Source organism: Saccostrea echinata, unplaced genomic scaffold, assembly GCF_033153115.1.
Source record: "Saccostrea echinata isolate AGI-Se365-2 ecotype Australia unplaced genomic scaffold, CSIRO_AGI_Sech_v1 ptg000054l, whole genome shotgun sequence".
Classification (NCBI taxonomy): Eukaryota; Metazoa; Mollusca; class Bivalvia; order Ostreida; family Ostreidae; genus Saccostrea; species Saccostrea echinata.
Window position 1 is genome coordinate 6651212 of NW_026889803.1, and position 14226 is coordinate 6665437.

Genomic DNA, 14226 nt, shown 5'->3' on the forward strand with positions numbered 1-14226 from the left:
AAGCTAAATTACCATTTTTGAAATTTCTGAACCCATAACGTAAAAGGATAAAAATATCTTTAAAATTCAGAAGAAGTTTTGAGGTAAGGAGAAATATAATTTTAGATTTATTTTTCTTCTTATATGATAGTTCGTATCCTTTTGTATACATGTATATTATGTATATTCAATTCTATTCAGGAGTGTATTCTCGTAACGTGTTCGGATAAGGTCGTGGGTTCAAGCCCCGACCGCGACAGACCTTAGTTGATAAAAAATAGGTAGCAACTGTTCCTCCAGCATTTGCTCGGCAATTCTAAGTGAAAATTGTCTTTTGAATGACAGTTTCAAAACCGAGGCCCTGTCACGGTAGGTGTTGGCACGATTAAGATCCCTAGCTGCAAAAAGGTCCTGAGAGCTGAGAAAAGGTCTAAATTTGAAGCAATTCACCGGTATGTGGTGACGTCTCTATATGAGTAAAAAATTCTCGAATGGGACGTAAAACGAAATACAATCAATCAAGCTTTACGTGTTTGAATACTGGCAAGCCAATCCAAAACACAATGAAAGTGTAAATTCTTTACACTTTTAGCTAGTTCGTCCTGAAAAGCTTACGTCACAAAATACTGTGTCTTTAAAACCTGTGTTTTAACGTTATATATTTTCCGAATGGATGAAAAAATTATTTAAAATCCCCTGTCAAGAAAAAAAAAACTGAAGTCTGATGTGTAACCTACCTTTAACATTACAAGCATAAAGAATATCATAAACTTGATTCCCTGCGGAAAAAATGATTAGCAAACACAATTCATTATCTTTGAATGTTAATGAATGGGGAAAAAATCAGCAATAAAATTTAAGGTAAAGTTTAATTTTTGATATACTTAGGGAAGGGACTCAGCATATGGGATGTTTTTACTCAACAACCTGGTCATATTGATAATAATGACACGGGGAATGTTGCCTGTGACAGTTATCATAAATACAAAGAAGATGTCCAACTTCTAAAAAATATAAAGGTATGTAATTAAAATCATCCTAATCAAGTGTAAATTGATGTTAAGTGTAACAAGGTCCCATATAGAAAGATTCTTTTCAATCTTTTAAATCTTGACATGAATAAAATAATGTATATTTTCCAAATAGTATTTGAAATTGAAAGAGATGATGAAATTAAAACAGAGATCAAAGTTTTGTAAACGTATTTATTTCCTTTTTAGGTCACCTGAGTCACTCAGGTGACCTATTGCTATTCGTTTTCGTCCGTCGTCGTGCGACGTGCGTTAACATTTAAACATTTTTAGCTTTTCCTCTGAAACTACTCAACCAATTTCAACCAAATTTATTATATAGCATCTATGGGTAAAGGGGAACAAAAATTGTGAATTTCATGGTCCCTGCCCCTCTGGGGCCTGACGGGTGGGGCTAAAACCACCAAAATTAATGCAATCTTTAAAAATCTTCTTCTTTACTCCTGGACATCAAGCAGTCAAACTGTTGGCATGATTGTAATAACCAATGAGCCATCTACCAAAATTATGAAATTCATGGCCCCAGGGTCAGGGGTTCTCGTGCTAGGACAGGGCTACATAGATCATATAGTGAAAGTGCATTATTTCTTTGAAAATCTTCTTCTCTGCTCCTGGGTATCAAATAAAGTAACTAAGTACATAGTTATGAAGAGCAAGAGTGTCTCTACCAAAATTGTGAATTTCATGGCCCCAGGGTCAGGGGTTCTGGTGTTAGCGCGGGGCTCTATTGATTATATAGTGAAAATGCATTAATTCTTTGAAAATCTTCTTCTCTGCTCCTGGGTATTAAATAAAGTAAATAAGTACATAGTTATGATGAGCAAGAGTGCCTCTTCCAAAATTGTGAACTTCATGGCCCCAGGGTCAGGGGTTCTGGTGAAGGGGGGGGGGCTCTATTGATTATATAGTGAAAATGCATTAATTTTTTGAAAATCTTCTTCTCTGTTCCTTGGTATTAAATAAACTAACCAAGTACATAGTTATGAAGAGCAAGAGTGTCTCTACCAAAATTGTGAATTTCATGGCCCCAGGGTCAGGGGTTCTGGTGTTAGCGCGGGGCTCTATTGATTATATCGTGAAAATGCATTAATTCATTGAAAAATCTTCTTCTGTGCTCCAGGGTATTAAATAAAGTAACTAATTACATAGTTATGATGAGCAAAAGTGCCTCTTCCAAAATTGTGAACTTCATGGCCCCAGGGTCAGGGGTTCTGGTGAAGGGGGGGGGGGGCTCTATTGATTATATAGTGAAAATGCATTAATTCTTTGAAAACCTTTTTCTCTGTACCTGGGTATTAAATAAAGTAACTAATTACATAGTTATGATGAGCAAGAGTACCTCTTCCAAAATAGTGAAATTCATGGCCCAAGGATCAGGGGTTCTGGCGAATGGGGGAGGGGCTCTATTGATTATATAGTGAAAATGTATTAATTCTTTGAAAATCTTCTTCTCTGCACCTGGATATCACATAAACTAACCAAGTATATAGTTATGATGAGCAAGAGTGCCTCTTCCAAAATTGTGAATTTCCTGGTCCCAGGGTCAGGGGTTCTGGCGAAGAGGGGGGGGGGGGGCTCTTTTGATTATATAGTGAAAATGTATTAATTCTTTGAAAATCTTCTTCTTCTGTACCTGGGTATTAAATAAACTAACCAAGTATATAGTTATGATGAGCAAGAGTGCCTCTTTCAAAATTCTGAAGTTCATGGCCCAAGGGTCAGCGGTTCTGATGTTAAAGTCGGGCTCTATTGATTATATAGTGAAAATGCATTAAGTTTTTGAAAATCTTCTTTTGTGCTCCTGGGTATTAAATAAAGTAACTAAGTACATAGTTATGATGAGCAAGAGTGCCTCTTCCAAAATTGTGAACTTCATTGCCCCAGGGTCAAGGGTTCTGGCGAAGTGGGGGGGGGGGAGCTCTATTGATTATATAGTGAAAATGTATTAATTCTTTGAAAACCTTCTTCTCTGTATCTGGGTATTAAATAAACTAACCAAGTATATAGTTATGATGAGCAAGAGTGCCTCTTCCAAAATTGTGAATTTCGTGGCCCCAGGGTCAGGGCTTCTTGTTTAAGGGCGGGGGCTCTGTTGATTATATAGTGAAAATGCATTAATTCTTTGAAAATCTTCTTCTCTGCTCCTGGGTATTAAATAAAGTAACTAATTACATAGTTATGATGAGCAAGAGTGCCTCTTCCAAAATTGTGAATTTCATGGCCCCAGGGTCATGGGTTCAGGTGTTATGGTGGGGCTCTATTGATTATTTGCATTAATTCTTTAAAAATCTTCTTCTCTGCTCCTGGTATTAAATAAACTAACTTAGTGCATAGTTATGATAAGCATGGTCACCTCTTCTAAAATTATGAATTTCATGGCCCCAGGGTCAGGGGTTCTGGTTTTAGGGTGGGGCTCAATTGATATATAGTGAAAATGCCATATTTCTTTGAAAATCTTCTATCTCCTGGATATTAAATTAACTAGTAAGTACATAAATGTAGTTATAATGAGCATGGCTGCCTCCTCAGAAATTGTTAATTTCGTTGCACCTGGGTGAAGGGTTCTGGTGTTAGGGCGGGGCTCTACTGATTATATATAGGACAATGCATGAATTCTTTCAAAATCTTCTTCTCTGCTGCTGGGTAATATTCAAACATATGAAGAATGCGTCTTCCAAAATTGTGAAATTCATGGCCCCTGGGTCAGGGGTTCTGGTGAAGGGGGCGGGCTGTATTGATTTTATAGTGAAAATGCATAATTTCTTTCAAAATATTTTTTCTACTACTGGTAATAAAGCAAAGAAAGAAGTATATAGTTAATATGATGAGCAAAGTTCTTCTTCCAGAATTGTGAGTTCATGGCCCCTGGGTAAGATGTTCTGGTGTAAGGGGGGGGGGGACTTTATTTATTCAATAATATAGTGAACATGCATTTCTTTGAAAATCTTTTATGCTTCTGAGCATATTTGAGGCAAACAGAGTAAATGTTTTAATATGCAAGGGTATTTTTACCACAATTTTGAACACCTGGATTATTAAGTCAAGTGTTCTGGTCCTGGCGAGGGCTCTATGAACTTGTATTCTGCTGAGCAAAGTTTTTCCCCTTTACCATTCACCTTTGATAATTAATCACTGTAAATAATGTATTTGAACGGTTAATAGAATAAGAGAATTATGCAAGAATATTTATTGTATAATATAAAAAGTACTTTCATAGTTTTAATGATCAGGTAGACTTGGAAATAATAGATGAATAAAAGTGAGGCAAAAATAACTTATCTTTTTTAATGTTCTTCAATTAGGCCAAGAGAGACCAATGTGAGAAGTAGTAATATGGGTTTAAAAATTTTGTTAATAGTCTGCATGGTAATAGTGATAAATGGGGGACAGATAGATACTAGACCAGTTATTTTGTTTATGCTTATCATACTATTTTTCTTGCTTTTGGGCAACAAAGCTTCATTTATCAGTTTATGGATCCTCTAAATTGTTGTATTGTACTCAGGTGACCGTTAAGGCCCTTGGACCTCTTGTTTTATAAAGATATTTGTTTCATTCAATATTTCAGACTTTCATAGTCATTACTTATTTTCTGAATTTCAGTAGCATTTCTCCTTTTTCATTGTGTTTACAGTTTATGTTCTGTTTAAGCATTACTTAAATTCTGAATTTGTTGTTAGGGGAGTATGAATTTATTTATCTGAGTCTTTATTTACTCCAAAGTTTCAAAGATTACCAAAAATACACCCAATTTATAATCAAACAAACAAAAAGTGGTTGAAAAAACTCCCCTTATATAAATTTTGTACAATTTACGAATTAGGTAACACACTATAGATTCTCAATATCGTGGTCACGAGTACTACCAGTAGGAACCCTACAGGTGATCAACCAGCCTGGCGTAGATTACTACAATAACCTGATAGACGCCCTTTTGGAGGCTGACGTTGTGCCAATGGTAACGTTATATCACTGGGATCTTCCAGAGGCATTTAATAGCAGTGGAGGCTGGCAGAATGAAAGTATTGCTGACCATTTTGCCAACTATGCTAAATTTTGTTTCCAGAAATATGGCGACAGGGTAAGATAATGGATGTATAATGACGGGGTTATTAATGGTTTCAAATTATGTAAGATTATGCGTGGTATATATATATATATATATATATATATATATATATATATATATATATATATGCAAACTATACATTTCACAGGTTAAGTTTTGGATTACTTTAAATGAACCTTTCGTTGTCTCCAACCAAGGATACGAGTTAGGTGTCATGGCGCCAGGTCTAAAAGGAAAAGGAGACCGTACCTATATCGTCAGCCATAACCTTATCAAGGCTCATGCAAAAGCCTACCGTGTTTATGAGAATGAATTCAAAACTAAGCAAAAAGGTATATTTTAGGCAAATATGTAACCATAGGGTAATTTTTGCTGAAGTACACTATATTTTGTTTTGATAGTATAATACTGGTATACTTATATATAAGTCCATTAAGATCACAAAAGCCAGTGGCAGCTAACACACTTGCTATATGTATTATAAAAAAGCACTTTCGGATAAATTTATCCTTGGAGATGTTTAGAATATACTTCAAGTAAGGAAAAATCAGTTTTTTTTACAATCAGCTAAAATTATAATAGGAATTTGGTTATTTTATTCCTGTTTATAATTTTTTGTTCCCTTCATTTTGTCTTTTTTAATTTTTAACATCAATCATTCTTAGGTCAAGTTGGCATTACACTCAATACGGATTGGCAGGTCCCGAAGAATTCAGAGAGCCTAGCGGATTTGGAGGCATCAGAGCGAGCCATTAATTTTATGCTTGGGTGGTTTTTAAATCCAGTGATGAGGGGAGATTACCCAAAGGTGATAAAGGATCAGGTGGATAGAAAAAGTCGAGAACAGGGTCTACCTATCAGCAGATTACCGAAATTTACAGAATCTGAAAAAAATTATGTCAAAGGTAATCATCATGATAAGTGAATTTTTATAATTCAATCAACCATCTCTTTTCTTGGTTGATTGATCAAATTCCATAAATTAATTTAACTTTTATTCACCTTTCTTAGCTGCTTATACTTGACTAATATTCAATTACCTTCTCTGTAAAAATACATAGAAGGAAGTCCTGAATATTGTTATACTTCAAATGGGTTTCTGTTCCAGGTTCTTATGATTTTCTTGGAATGAATTTTTATACGTCTAATATCGTAACCAATGTCAAATCGAGCACTCAGAGTTTCAATGGAGACCAAGACCTGCAGTACACCAAAGATCCATCCTGGCGAAAGTAGGTAAAATTTGTAATGTAAAAAGATACCAATAATCTCCATTTATTTGTTTTATGCTTTTTGAGTATCGATTTGAACGTAAAGTATAATTTTATTCATTCGGTTTTTATCAAACAAAATGTTTAGTTTATTGGTACGCCGTTTTCATTTTTGAAATTAATTGAAATATGCACAATATTTTGAAAATCATAAGTGATGTAAAACTAACATGCGAATTAATCTAACAGGTCTGGATCAAGCTGGTTAAGAGTTACTCCTGTTGGAATTCGGAGAATGTTGAACTGGATAAAATATACCTACGGTGATTTTCCTATCTACATAACAGAAAATGGCGTGTCTGATAAGAATGGGTCTTTGAAAGACGAAAATAGAATATACTACTACAAAAACTACATCAATAACGTTCTAAAAGGTAAACATTAATTATAATTAATTGTTTTCTTGATAAAAATGTTGAAAAGCGTCTATTTAAAGAATGTTTATATTTTGCTGTCAAAGCAATACGTCTAGACGGTGTAAACGTTAGAGGGTACACTGCATGGTCATTGATGGATAACTTTGAGTGGGCGCGTGGATACTCGGAACGTTTTGGACTTCATTATGTCAACTTTAGCGACCCTGCCAGATCACGCACACCTAAAGCAAGTGCTCATTTTTACTCAACAATCATTGAAAACAACGGTTTCCCTAGCGAAAATTCAATGTACTCGTTTCCATTTACTTCCAAACCTGTGCATCCTGAAAATAATCCGTACAGAAAGCTCTACAAGGAAGACGAGTTCTACTACAATACCTTCCCTGAGGATTTTGCGTGGAGCACAGCGACTGCCTCATACCAAATAGAAGGGGCATGGAATCTAGATGGTAAAATATACAAAAGAAATTAGAATATTTCATTTATGATTTATATCATATATATGTATATATGATTTTTTTTATTGTTGAATATATGAACAATTACGGATGACTATTAAAGATTCAGCATGACTATTTTAATACACAAATTTGCCTTGGAGAAAAATATAAATTGAATTAAATCACTAGGATATTGATACACATGACACAAAAGGATAGAGAAAGATAAAAACACAGCCAGTCTTTTTCGAAGTTGAACTAGAAATTAGATTTCCATTTAAAGAAGCTGATTTCTACATTTGCAGGGAAAGGACTTGGTATTTGGGATGAATTTAGCCACTCTCCAGGCAATATAGTCAACAATGACACTGGTGATATTGCTTGTGATAGTTATCATAAGTTCCACGAGGATGTCAAACTTCTGAAAAATATAAAGGTTCAAATTACTTTGCATAATAATTTTTTTTACCTTTTTGCAATCACAAAATGTCATTTTTCTAGCATTAAAAATTTATCAAGCAATTATTTAAACGTCTTAGGATTTTACTAAATTTAAGCAGAATGGCCAAAGTTATATCCAGAAAAGAAAATTTAACGTTGGGGTATGTGATTTAAAGTTTAAGATATTATTTGAAAAGTTTTAATTTTAAGCTAAATGTGGGCTATTTTTCTGGACTTCAGCAATTTATTCGCCAGAATAATATGATAAACGAAATTATAACAGTTAATTAAAATATATAATTTGGGACAAGTAAAAAAATATCTCACTGCACAAAATAATTCTCTAGCTCTGTAGCCTGCGTGGAAAAATTGGAATTAGCTTAACAGTACTTTTAATACTTTTAAAGAGAAATATTGATCAAGTTCTTCTAAAATTCTTCAAAATATCGTTTCTCCCTAAATGCTTTTTCAATGAAATTTAAATAGAAATAGAGGTCTAGACAAAAATCTGCTCAAAAACTCAGGATCGAACCTCAAACCCTTAAGTGAAAACTTTTTTAAAGATAAGATTTAATTGTATAAAAATTAGTGCCACAGCAGGAGATATGATAAACATTCAAATAAAAAAAATATATATTTTGATCAGAAATGTAAGCTTTTAGTTAAAATAAGATAAAAACGACCAAATATGGGAGTGGTGCACAAAATTTGTCAAATAAGTAATATAAGTCAAATCCATGAGAAATGTTTATGAGAATAACCAGTGTGACAATTAGATATATTGATAAAAATACCCATTCCCATTTAGTATAAATAAAAGTTCATATTTCGTTAAGTCATTAACCATGGAACTAGGGTGGGTCCATTTAAGGAGGACAAAGGTAGATACACAGGGAAATATAAATTACTTTTAAAAATCTGATGAAGAGGAACAGTATCGAAATAAGTTGAATTGATTCACAACCATTGCCATTCGGTGTACATTTTGTTATAGATCATGTCATTGTCCCTGAAGTCAAGGTGACTAGGAGGGTCTTTTTTTATTGCATGGAATTACAATGTCATAAGAAAAAGTTCTGTCTTTAAATATTCTCCTCTCAAAAACAAAGGGACTAATCTGAGTGTTTTGTCCCCTGGGCCTGTTCCTTTTATCATTATTATTTACTGTAGCAGTACATTAATGAAAGTTGCTTCGGGGTGAATATTACCATAATACTTTTCCACTTCATTGAGAGAAAAAAATCCTTGGAAATAGTGTAAAATTTATTCTGTAAAGAAGTTTTTTTTAATACATTAATGACTATTTTGAATTGTATGAAATAATCGGAATGCATATATATTGTACAGCTAGATTTATTTAATTTATAAGAAATGTTTTCTCTCCTCTAGGTTACTCATTACAGATTTTCGATTTCTTGGCCCCGGATATTACCGAATGGTACCCTGGAATCTGTCAATCGCCTGGGCATTCAGTACTATAACAACCTGATAGACGCCGTGATTGATGCTGGAATCGTTCCTATGGTTACACTTTATCATTGGGATCTTCCACAAGCATTAATGAAATATGGCGGCTGGCAGAGCGAACAAACAGCTGAATACTTCGCAGACTATGCCAGACTCTGTTTCACACATTTTGGCGATAGGGTATCTATGAGATTAAAAAAATATATTTCCTTATACATGTATATTTCATCAATCGAATTCAGATAGTTATAGAATTATCTTTATTGTACGAGTATTTTAAATTGAATTTAATTCTTCAATTCCCAAGTTGATATCTATCACAGTAAAAGAGACTAAAATATAATATGTTCTGTTAATAGGTTAAGTTTTGGATTACACTAAATGAACCATTTGTCGTATCCAACCATGGGTATGAAATCGGTGTCATGGCACCCGGCTTGACAGGAAAGGGCGATCGAATTTACAAAGCTGGTCATAATTTATTGAAGGGGCATGCCAAAGCTTACCACATTTATCAGAATGAGTTTAAAAAATCTCAGGATGGTCAGTCATTTTAAACGTGTTTTCATAAGTATTTGATTTTATTGCAGATGCTTTTTTGAGTGAAATTAATGCAATTATTAGATTAATATACGATTACAGTTTGTGTTTATCTTTGAATTCGATTTGCATAAGCATAGTCTAAGGTATATATCTGAGGTAAAGATAACTAAAAACATGTATGCTACACTAAAGGAGCATTTTATTTTTTCCTCGTATTAGGTATAATTGGAATAACATTAAACACAGACTGGCAAGTACCGAAAAACCCCAGGGATGAGAAAGACTTACAAGCATCAGATCGTGCCATTAATTTTATGTTTGGTTGGTTTTTAAACTCTGTCATGAAAGGAGATTACCCAGGAGTCATGAAGGACCAAGTAGACAGAAAAAGTCGCGCGCAAGGATATAGCCGAAGTAGACTTCCGGAATTTTCAGCGAAAGAGAAAGCGTTTATCAAAGGTTTAATATTTCCCTTTTTGATTGTGCAAATACACAGTGTCTGTTAGATTTTCCTCACTGAATTATTTTACAATGGTTATGAATTGAATATTCTTTGTAATATATATGCTTTTCTATGTATTGTATAACATTTTAGGAACATACGACTTTCTTGGGATGAATTTTTACACGTCAAACTTGGTTTCTTCAATAAGTGACAAAACACAGAGCTACTCGGGAGACCAAGATCTTAATGCTACCAAAGATCCGTCGTGGTTAGGGTGTGGATTTAAGATATTTTGTTAACTTTAAGAAGTTTGTAGACTTTAAAAACATATATCAGCGGCAATATGTCACCGTTGGGCAATACAAGTGATTTTACCTCACTTTATAATTTAACTTAAGAGTTCCATTACTGGTTAATGTCATGCAAAATTATCATCAGTTTCAGTCATTTTTAATTTGAAATAATAACTTTCAGATCGGGATCTTCTTGGCTTAAGGTGACACCGACTGGAATACGCCGAATGCTTAACTGGGTGAAATATACATACGGAGATTTCCCGATATACATAACAGAAAATGGTGTCTCGGACACCAATGGAACTCTTAAGGATGACCACAGAATATTCTATTATAAACATTATATTAACAACGTACTCAAAGGTAAGGCATTCATCGTGTTAAAATTTCAAAACGATATAACCCTTCTCAAACCACAAAATGCAGTCTCTTCGACCCAGCATTTTTTTCTTTAAAAAAAACCCCCCAAAATTTGACCCAATGAAATTATTGTACGATTTTAAAGTATAATTTTAGTTGCACAATGTGTATTATTTTAGTTACTTGATTTTTATTCCTATGATTAAACTCAAAGCGTACATGTGTACATATTTAAACTGTATTTTTGCAGCTTTACGATTGGATGGCGTTGACATTCGCGGATACACAGCGTGGTCATTAATGGATAATTTTGAGTGGGCGCGTGGATATTCAGAACGCTTCGGCCTTCATTATGTTAACTTCAGTGATCCTGCCAGACCACGCACACCAAAAGCAAGTGCGCGATATTATACATCAATCATAGAAAATAATGGGTTTAAGCGACAGTATACCCCTGAAGGCACCACACATGCCACTGATACACAACATACCACCCGCAGTCCAGTAAGCTCTGGGGCTCGGAAGACAGTTTTATCTTTCTATATATGCTTCTTAATCAAAGTAATGTATACTTTGATATCATGATTGGATGTCCCATATCATATCGATTTATGCACATGTACATAATACGTGTAGTCCCACATGTTTGTTTCCCACTCAAAGAGAATTTTGCTGAACAACTTTTCCTGTAAATATGGTGTGTATGATAGTTGTCACATTGCATTGTTTTTTTTATTTGTAAATGGTTTACTACATTTTAGTGTATCAAAACCTAGCCTTGTACATTTTGTTAAAGAAAATCATAAAATTATAAAATAACGCTCTGGTTTGTAAAAATATTCTAATAATGATGAGGGAAAGTAAAACAGCTGAATCCTATGTGAAACAAATATTCTGCGAGTATTGTTTTTGTATCCTCAAAGACCCAAAAAAGAAATGCAATTTCATAGATCTGATACTGGATACATGTACTATATATATGAGAATTCAAAGTTCGCTAGCTAGCACTATAGGAAACTGTCACATCGAGCCTTGGAGGATAAAATGAAAACAAGCATCCCCCAACTTGCTTAAAGGCAGAGGTTTTTTACCAAGTGGTAAATTACAGGTGAGGGAGGGGCTTATTTTGTACAGGTTTGAGTGACTTGAGGGCTAGCCTAGCAGTCTACTTGTGGTCGTTTGTCTCCTAATTCCTATACACAGGAAGTGATTTAATACATAGTAGAGTACCCAAGAAGTCAAACTTTACCTGTGTTGGGATTTTTAGATGATTTTAAATCAGAAATAAAAAGATGTAAGTAAAGTTTAATCTCAATAATTTTTATTAATTTGTAATTGAATGTGTGTCAAAGAATCCCCACCCATTAAAAACATATTGTTATTCAAAGTATTTGTTGGGATTTGAAAAAAGTTATACCAAATTTTGATATATATTATCATAATGAATATCATAATTATTTCAAATACTAAAAGTATATATATATATATATATATATATATATATATATATATATATATATATATATATATATATATATATATATATATATATATCAAGCTAAACATTCCGTAGTAATACAGCTTCTCTATTGTTTATACCATGTATGGTAAATATCAAAGGATCAGAAGTTAATTTGAAGGTCACCACGAGTGCCAAATAAGGTGTACAGGGTATACACTGGAACTAGTAAGTAAATGTCAATCAAGTTCTAGCACCCAATGATGTACCTTAATGTGCTTTGTCTGATTGACAGGGGTACACAGACCAGATATTTTTAAGGTGGTGCTTAAAATCTCTGCCTTTAATCTACTGCCAATAAGATAATAACTGTGAGGGGGAAAATCCTTCTAGACATTTTCTGAATCATTAGTTTAACAGTGTCTCAACTTGCATAAAAGTACAATAAAATTCAAGCAGCCAAGAAGAATTTCTGAAACAAAAAATTCATGACGATTAAACATGGCAAGAATTCAATTAACGTAAACAATTACTGTGGAATCATCAAAATTCGTGGGGGTCAATTTTAGTGGATTGTCTAAATGTTACAGGTTCGAGGGGGCGTAATTTCTTGCATTCACTCATATCTACAAAAGGAAAGATGACGCTTAAAACCCCAGTTATTAATTCGATTAGGATGTGAATTCGTGGATACAGGGTACCCACGAATATTGAGTCTACACGATATCTAATAATTCTACAGTAATATCTATTATGTAATATACTAAAAATTAATATTGATTTTTGAAAGTTTAACCTGAAAATAATCCTTTCGATTTTCAATTAATAAAGGGCAAATATAATTTTTATGCCCCCTTTTGAAGAAGGGGAGCTTATTGCTTTGCTACTGTCTGTCGGTCTGTCTGCCTGTCGGTCCACTAACAGTTTCCGTTCATTTTCTTTGCAGAGGCTGCACATACTGAAATGAACTTTAGTATACAGATTTATCATAAAAGTATCTAGGTCATGTTCTGTTTTGGGTACGATCGAGCAATTTTTGACAGAGTTATGCCCCCTTGACTTAGAAAAATCCCAATTATTTGCAGTTTCCGTTAAATTTATTTGCAGAGGTTGCACATACTGAAATGTTGACCGTTCACGGTAGCTCAGTCGGTAGTACGCTCGCTCCGTGATCGGGAGGTCGTGAGTTCAAATCTGACCTAAGTCGATAAAAATGGGTAGCAACTGTTCCTTTGCCATGCGCTCGGCACTTTGAAGTGCATGAAAGTTGCGGGTACTTTGGATGAGACCTTAAAAACCGAGGCCCCGTGTCATGGCAGGCGTTGGCACGATAAAGATCCCTCACTGCTCAATGGCCTTGAGCGCCAAGTAAAGGTCAAAATTTGAAGCCCTTCACCGGTATACCATGACGTCTCTATATGAGTGAAAAATTCTCGAATGGGACGTAAAACAACATACAATCAATCATATTGAAATGAAATTTGGTATACAGATTTATCATAAGAATATCCAGGTCAGGTTCTGTTTTGGGTACGATCGAGCAATTTTTGACAAAGTTATGTTCCTTGGACTTAGAAAAAAAATCCATTTATTTGCAGTTTCCGTTCATTTTCTTTGCAGAGGTTGCACATACTGAAATGAAATTTGGTATACTGATTTAGCATAAAAAAAAAATTTAGTTCTGTTTTGGGTACCATCGAGCAATTTTTGAAAGAGTTACCCTTGGACTTAGAAAAATTCCAATTATTTGGGGGGGGGGGGGGGGTCACAAACATCTTTCGTTTTTCTAAAACGCCGATGATACGAAGCAACTCTACCGCACCTGCACAGTAGTGTATCTTATCTTGATTAATCTTATCAGTTCTATAGATACGTTATCTATATGACTGATCAGAGCTCTCAAGACTGATTAAAAATGAAAATTGAAAGTAGAATCTATTTTTAGTATATGAATGAACATAATCCCAATGAATAGCGTAAAATTAAAATCCCATCAATTTCAAGCCTGGTATTCAACTATTCTATACAGAAAAGCGTAGTAACTTACA

At 34.2% G+C, this 14226-nt stretch overlaps 1 protein-coding gene across 1 annotated transcript in view; it reads left to right on the top strand.

Moving 5' to 3' along the window:
* The window catches only part of LOC133171835 (lactase/phlorizin hydrolase-like), a gene marked incomplete at its 5' end in the record, with an annotated part of 28635 nt that extends 17097 nt beyond the window's left edge, over positions 1–11538 (top strand). The window contains 14 exons of the mRNA XM_061306633.1: positions 868–998; positions 4834–5091; positions 5228–5411; positions 5745–5984; positions 6188–6311; positions 6540–6724; positions 6811–7176; positions 7473–7603; positions 8998–9255; positions 9435–9618; positions 9838–10077; positions 10214–10337; positions 10538–10722; positions 10970–11538. Of these exons, the coding sequence (XP_061162617.1) occupies positions 868–998; positions 4834–5091; positions 5228–5411; positions 5745–5984; positions 6188–6311; positions 6540–6724; positions 6811–7176; positions 7473–7603; positions 8998–9255; positions 9435–9618; positions 9838–10077; positions 10214–10337; positions 10538–10722; positions 10970–11304 (2945 nt within the window). The remainder of the gene's footprint in view (positions 1–867; positions 999–4833; positions 5092–5227; positions 5412–5744; positions 5985–6187; positions 6312–6539; positions 6725–6810; positions 7177–7472; positions 7604–8997; positions 9256–9434; positions 9619–9837; positions 10078–10213; positions 10338–10537; positions 10723–10969) is intronic.
* Positions 11539–14226: the final 2688 nt, after the last annotated feature.